Source organism: Nicotiana tomentosiformis, chromosome 5, assembly GCF_000390325.3.
Source record: "Nicotiana tomentosiformis chromosome 5, ASM39032v3, whole genome shotgun sequence".
Lineage (NCBI taxonomy): Eukaryota > Viridiplantae > Streptophyta > Magnoliopsida > Solanales > Solanaceae > Nicotiana > Nicotiana tomentosiformis.
The window spans coordinates 15,753,465-15,761,031 of NC_090816.1; the positions used below are offsets into that span (position 1 = coordinate 15,753,465).

The window sequence follows — 7,567 nt, forward strand, 5'->3', positions numbered from 1 at the left end:
ATAATTAATGGTTAAAAAAAAGTAAACAATTAATATGTCCGACTAATTATTTAAAGATCCCTTTTGTGTTTTTGTTGTACCTTAGCTTAGCCTTTTGGTCTAAAATTGAACATGGTACAAGCGGACAGGATATTTGATTTCCTTAGTTCTTTTTCACATGGATCTAATGCACTAAGGGGTCATTTGGTAGGATGTATTAGAAAAAATAATACAAGTATTAGTTTTGATATTATTAATTCTTTGTTTGGTAAGTAGTATTTTTCAACAGTATGTATAACTAATTTTTAATAACATGAATAAACATGTATAAAGACAAAACTACCCTTTCAAACGACCCCTAAGATGCATATTGCTGGGGTTGTACTACTTATCCATTGCACTCTCTGGATGTTATTCTTTCATTGCATTTCCAAGAACAAGTATTTCTTGATCCTAAAATAAGCCCCAAAACTAGCCTGAATCTTGCACACAAGCTGTGTGCCTATTATAGAGTGCAATTTATATTATGGCCTACTCAACACACTCCCAGGTGTAATTCCGAGAAGCAAGAAAGCTGAACTTCATTCTATCAAGATAGTTGCTAACTCCCCAATACTCCACAGAAATGGTTCAAGTATACTGTTTTTCAAATAGGTAAATACTTCGAGAATACTAATAGATAAGAGATTTTCCTAAAGATCAAATGCAGGAAGGCTACATAAACTTATGCTAGTCAACTGCTATAATGTCTCACAACATAAAACCCAGCTGACACATGGAGAAATGGAAAAGGATGCGTCCCAATTGACAGCATCGTGATCTTTTACGAGTCAAGTGTCCGCTTGTATTTAGATTTGGTAGCAGCATATCACATCTTTTAATAGTAAGGCATGAACCGCGTAGCCCTCCTGAACCTTGGAACTTTCCTGTAGCATACAAAACAATATACATGTGATTCATCCACTTGGAACTGTCAAAGCCTGAGATAATCAACTGAATTAAACACTCACCCGAATCCATAAGGAGAATAGAAATAAGGAGGTGTATAAGGCCTTCTGAATCCGTAAGCCATATAAGGATTGAAGCGCCTACCACGAAACTGCTTCATCCCTGGAACATTAGTTCTCTTGGGCATAACCTGCAATAGAGGGAGAATCACAAGCGGATGTAAAATTGTAAAGTGTTGGATTTTTAAATATTAAACTGTACGAGCTGATTGATTATCTGATTTTTTGTTGTAAAATAAGAAAGGCATGTTCACCTCAGTAAAAGTGATAATTTGGTTGCAAAAACAGAACTAAAAATATTTATAAAAGGGACTCAGGAGTTTAGTTGTCTAATTGAACAACAATCATATCCTCTATTTAAGCTATCCCTTCCACAATCATATTCTCAATCCATGTACGCAACACTACAATCCCCATATATGCTGCGCGGTGAACCATATATCATTTTATATGGTAAAGTCTGACAAGTGAAAATGTCAGCAAGGCAGAACAATAAAATGATAGATTTCTATCTATATAAGGTAGTCGTACGTCCTTACTTTCCATAACAATAGTAGCAGTAGTAGTATTTTTGCATTCTCTTATTCTTGGATTTATAGTACTATCGGTTATCGCACCATCTTCCTGTTGTGCTGCTTCTTTTCCTTTCCTTGCTTTTTTTTTTCGAGCCGGGGGTCTATCGGAACAGCCTCTCTACCTTTCACAAGGTAGGGGTAAGATCTGCTTACACACTACCCTCCCCAGTTCCCACTTGTGGGATTACACTGGGTTTGTTGTTGTTATATAAAAGATGCAACATCATAATAAGCTTGATACTTCTGAATTGTCACAGCCCATCCAATATACCCCACATCCTATTTTGCAGTGAGGCCTTTCCTGTTTCTATATCTTTTCTCCTACCAGAAATGTGACTGGTTGATGGAGAGCAACAATTTTATTCAACTAAAAGATTGTGGGGGGTGGGGGGGGGGGGTGTACCTTCAACTGGCGTCCATGCAGTTCGGACTCATTCAGCTGAAGTGCCTCCTGAATAGCTTCTTGTTCAACGAATTCAACATATGCAAAACCTTTAGGTTGACCAAACTTATCAGTTAGAATAGTAACTCGATTCACAGTGCCACATGCCTGGAAATGCTGCTGAACTTCCTCCGGGGTACATGCATAATCAACCTGTCACATGAAATTCATTCAACACGAGCTGGTAACTGCAAGTGACAATAAAATAGGGAATTTGACACTTCACAGAGAGCTAAATTTCTTATTTGCACTTCTAAGCATTTGGACTTACATATTATTTGCAAATAATGAAATATTTATTTTATACTTTTATCAATTATTGCAACTACACATTGAATGGAGAATTTGAAGTTGAACTGGTTGAGTATTTCAATAATGTTTTTTTCTTTTTTCCAAGATTAAAATAATGGTTCTTACAAACTTTCGAACTTTTTCCAAGCGAAATACATGTCTAAATACAATTTAATCAACTTTCAAATATTAATACATTATAGTATATAACATCCTGGTATCAGCATATAAAGGAAGAGAAACAAAAATTTGCACCCAACACCTCCCAAACACCAATCAAAAGATCATCCCAGCACAGTAGACTTATTTTTGCTGGCTTTACTTATGCTTGATACCAAAAGAGAATTTCAACTTCTGTTGCTGTAAAATCAAATGTCGCCACTATAAATGACTTCAATGCCCTAAAAGGATTTAACTAGCTAGGTGGTTTCAAGAAACACTTTCATCATTCAATTACAAGTCCAGAGATATTTATTTCTCTTTCGCCAAACTTTGGAGGGGGTTAAAATGCTTGACCATCTTCTTTTACATATTAACCAAACAAGACATACATCTCATCCCTCATTCTTTCATCCCAACGAGACATATTGTAGGTACAATGGCAACTGAATGCCACATCACCATACAAGCACAGGATAGAACATATCATATGGTTCAGTATAATAATTTGGGTCGCCATAGAAGAAATATGAGATAAGGCCGAAGGCAAAGAGTAATGACACCTCACCGCATCAGGCTTAAATAGCTAGTCATATCTGAATACTCACGTCCACCAGCTGCCTGCAGCAATCAGACTCGGCAACTAGAACTTGCATGACAGTGACAATGGCTTTGCGCTTTATATAGGCAAGTGTAAATTTCTTCTTGCAAGAAGGTAGAAACTTGAACCTAAGGTGAAAATTCTTTAACAAAGAAATGACTTTTGCGGTTTCAACAAGAATCTTACATCCCCAAATATTCTTTTCCATTTTCTCATACTTTTTCTTTGCCTCTCCCCTCCAAATTGTATTTCAATTTCATCTTTTTTTTCCAGTGGGGCTTCACAATATTTTTTTTTCTCATGCTTTTTTATCTTCTTTTAAGCTTTATTTTTTTCTCCTCTCTTCTTTTTTGCTTACTTTCTTTTTTCAAACTTTTTACAAGTCAGCCTACAGGTAAAGTGCCTCATAAGAGAAATTTTTAAAATCAGAACAACTCTCTCCCACCATCAAAAAATATGGTGCCAGCGCTATTCAGAAAATGCACCTGCGATTATAGTGACAGAAAGTCAAATCATGACTCTCAAGATGCATCCAAGTCAAACCAAAATGAAGAGAACATCAAGAAAAAGAAACATTCCTAATAACTACAAGAAGTAAAGAGACAATGACACCAAGAAGTTCACATTGCAAGAAAAGAAACAAAAGAAAATGATGCAAAATTCAGGTTAAGATCAAGTTCTATCATTTCAAGCATAATTGCTAAACACCATATGTAACAAAAAGAAGCGAAAATGTTCAACCATCATAACTAACTCCGCAAATAAGATCACACTGCACAAACTTTTTTAACTGTTCATGTTCTAATTCCACACATCGATAATGAGATAGGTCAAGATGCTGCAACTCTTTAGTGCCAAACACATGAATTAGGAACAAAAAAATGCTTCCATTGCTTACAGGAAATAATATACATTATTTCTTTCATTATCCCAAGACGTGATGAAAACAGAAAAATATACCTGCGGTGCCTCAATAAGTACTAACAGCTTTAGTAAGGAATAGAAATTGTCCCTGGCTACAATGGAACCGGAACATACTTTGTACAAAACTAGCCCCCCAATCAGGATTCAAGTACATAATTTAACCACCGGATACCAGTTCAAAATTTCCAAACTAAAACAGAAAAAATACAAGTCCACAAAGCTCTTGGTGACAGTTTGTAATAATGAATCAAAATCATCATATATTCTTCCAAATAGTAACTGAAAGGCACTCATGGGGTCAAAAAGATATGACGATCCCAAGTAGGTTATCTCACAAAGGAAATTTCACCTTAATAGTTCAAATCTCATCTTTGGCTCATATTATTTGAGCTTATACATTACAATACCCAATTGTTCATAAAGCCAGTGGTCCCGACAAATGTTCAATTCTGAAACAAATATACAATCGTATAGTACTTCCTCCAACCCATAATAGACACTCGGTTAGTCTAGCTCCAAAACTAAGAGAAAATTCATGACTAGATCATTGTACTAGAGTCACATGGAGATGTGTCTGATTGATAGTTTCAAACAAAAGAGAGCAGCTAGTTGAAATATGTCATAGGATGATAAAAAGCACTGCTGTTTTTATTTTAACTTGAAGAAGGAAGTTTGTGATATTGTCAAGACTTCATGCTGAGCACTCCAAAATGACAATCATCTTCGTTGGTATATACTAGTACTTCTTTGCGGAAAAAAGTAGAAGTATCCAGAAACAATTAGACCAGATCAAACAAAATGCTGATACATGTATGCCAAAGAGACACCAAAGTCGTAACACAGGCGTATGCAATACAAATATGCACTTGCTGACCAAACTGAAACGTGCACTGCATCAACAAACTTATTTCGCATGCAAATACATACTTATATTAAACAGCGGCACTATCAAATGTACAACAACATTACTATGTCTCAATACAAACAGGTGGTATCTGCTACATGAATCTCTATAAGTTTCTCTTGATTTGGGCCTGCTTCATTCCATCATTCAAACGGTTAAACACATGTCTAAAAATAAGTATGTCACAATGTATCCAATATTGTGAGGATTCACAAATTAACTCATTGCAATCTGGCTATCAGCCTACCACAACCATCCGTTATGGGGCTTGGAATCAGTAATATGGGCAAGCTCACACATACTAAGTTTAGGATTATCAAATATAAGCAACAAAGTAGCTCCACTAGAAAATCAAACAAATGGCTTAACTACACACACAACAAGTTTTTATCTGAAAACATCCTTGGATCAAGTAAAGCTTCTCCAAGAATGCAATCACCGATTAGAAATTACAGATGTCAGGTTCTTACATTGCCAACAAATATTGATCTTGAATCCACTTCCTCACGGCTTGCCTGAGAAGCAGCTGCACTAGCAGGATCTGCATAACAAATGATTCGACAAATGATTAGTCCATGTAAAATAGAAATTGAGAAAATAAACAAACAATGCAATAACAATAAGGAAACAAAGAGAAAATTGAATTTCAGTTTCTAAGTTACTGAAAATCTTAAGTTTAATCCTTGATAGCCGACTAATCACATTGCAATTCGTAGAAAATGCTTTTGGTCCCACTGACAATTCCTGCAATTGATTTTCATTCATTAAACCACGTCATTACTCATATTTTAGGCTAAGAGAAGGTCACTTTGATACTCTACTCTTTTCTAAATTGAAAATTGGTTATATTGGTGGATATTTTATCAGCTGAGTTGAAAAAGATAGTCAATGCACAATCAAGAACTAGAGGCAACAGATAAGAAGCAAAAGGAGGAATTTACGGGAAAAACTAAAATGAGAAGTGACCCCTACAATTATTACTGTTTTGGTCCTATTAAAATTCACACTTCCCATGATTCATGCTTTCTTCAACCTTTGTGCCTTCGTTCTTTCATAGTCAATAATATTCTTTGTTTGTTACTCAAAATAGCGTAAAACAACAATTAGGCTTCCATTCCAAACTACTTAGGATTGGCTTTGGCTATATGAATCCTCCATATCAATTCCACTCAATTTGGACTCCGTATGATTCCACTACGCTACGAAAGGAGCTAAAAACAAAAAATTCTCGCCCTCTCTCTTTGCCCGTGTTCATAGAGCAGAACAAGAGATTTAATTATGCCAAATAAGAGGAGCTGAAAATTTTACAGCTCGCTGTAGTAAAAATTGGAGCTTTTATTTCCAACCATAAGAAATCCATCAATGTCTTGGGTAATATTTTATAATATTTTAATCAGTTACTATAGCAAACTCTAGCGAAAAGAAGTATCCTTTTAGTAGTCTCAAATAAGGCGTGCAGTAGGCATTCTTTTTAGGGGTTTAAAACAGAAAAAGCATCCTTATTTAGATCCAATAATCCAAAGATCACAAAAAAAAATTATTGGTTCAAAGATCACAAATTTTTTACAGAAATTGTCAGAATATCTAAACATACATCCACTAAAAGTAAAAGATCAAACATAAATCAAGGATAAAAAGAGAGACCTTGAACAGAACCCATTTCTTTTTCAACTTTGGCTTGCATCTCACGGAGAGCAACAGCTTCATCTTCCATCTCCTTTAATCGTTTCTTCATTTCATCCAACTCCTGACAATCAATCAGATCCACTCCTAATTAGGGTTTTATTTTAACAAAACATAAAAAGACTAAATCAAAAAAAAAAAAAAAGATAAGGAGTACCTACCTTAACGGCATCATCATCGGCGGCACCGCCGTGATGCTCCATGTCAGCTTCCATTTCAGCTTCCATTGGGATTTCTCCTCCGTACACTTCGTGCTCTTCTTCCTCCATCTTTCTCTCTCTCGCCGCCACTCCTTTTTCCCTAATAGGAGTGTGCTACTACTTTACCCAAACAAGTATTTTATTGAACGATGTCGTTTTTATACTTGTCAGCCCAAGTCCTGAACAGAATCTGTGAATTCTAATACAATAAATAAGACAGAGATTTTTTTTACCTTTAAAAAAAATAAAAAATATTATTTATTCATAGAATTTTATTATTTTTTGAAATTTTTTCGAAGAAAAATATTCAAATTACAATAAGTAAGAAAAAATTATTTCACTCCGAAAACTTCAACTTTTTTCAAATAAAATGCATGTTCAAACACAATTTTAACTTTCAAAAATAACTTTTCAACACAATTTCACAAAACTCTTTTATTTTTAAATTTCAATCAAATTTATATCCAAACGCTAGCTTAATGTGATAATTACTTTTTTATTTATTGTGATAGTTACTTGTATTTATATTTATAAGTAATAAAACAGAAAATAGCAACAAAGTGTGTCATGAGAAAAAAATCAAATAGGGAATTAGGTAGTATATGAGCTGAAGTCGAAATAATGTATTTGAAAATTTAAAAGAATTGTAGATAGTGAAATTGTATTTGGATATAAACTAGGGTGAGATTTGGTGAAAAAGTAAGTCGTATAGCATGAAGGGACAGTTTTTTTGAAACCAGAAAACTCTCTAAAAATGACCCAACCACCAGACCAACCACCCTCCAATCAAGTTGAATCACCA

At 34.8% G+C, this 7,567-nt stretch overlaps 1 protein-coding gene across 1 annotated transcript; it reads right to left on the reverse strand.

Moving 5' to 3' along the window:
- Positions 1–543: 543 nt before the first annotated feature.
- LOC104104802 (polyadenylate-binding protein 2) lies at positions 544–6,904 on the reverse strand. Its single transcript, XM_070202013.1, has 6 exons — positions 6,727–6,904; positions 6,527–6,629; positions 5,353–5,423; positions 1,965–2,156; positions 990–1,117; positions 544–905 (listed from the first exon to the last, which is right to left on the reverse strand). The coding sequence occupies exons 1-6, from the start codon at positions 6,832–6,834 to the stop codon at positions 857–859; spliced, it is 651 nt and encodes a 216-aa protein (XP_070058114.1). The 5' UTR covers positions 6,835–6,904; the 3' UTR covers positions 544–856.
- Between the last annotated feature and the right edge of the window lie 663 nt (positions 6,905–7,567).

Coding starts and splice junctions, on each gene's coding strand:
- LOC104104802 (XM_070202013.1), bottom strand. CDS start 6,834: ATGGAGGAAGAAGAGCACGAAGTGTACGGAGGAGAAATCCCAATGGAA. Junction 5,424..6,526: donor AGAAATGGGTTCTGTTCAAG/GTCTCTCTTTTT, acceptor TTTGTTATGCAG/ATCCTGCTAGTGCAGCTGCT. Junction 906..989: donor TATTCTCCTTATGGATTCGG/GTGAGTGTTTAA, acceptor TGTATGCTACAG/GAAAGTTCCAAGGTTCAGGA.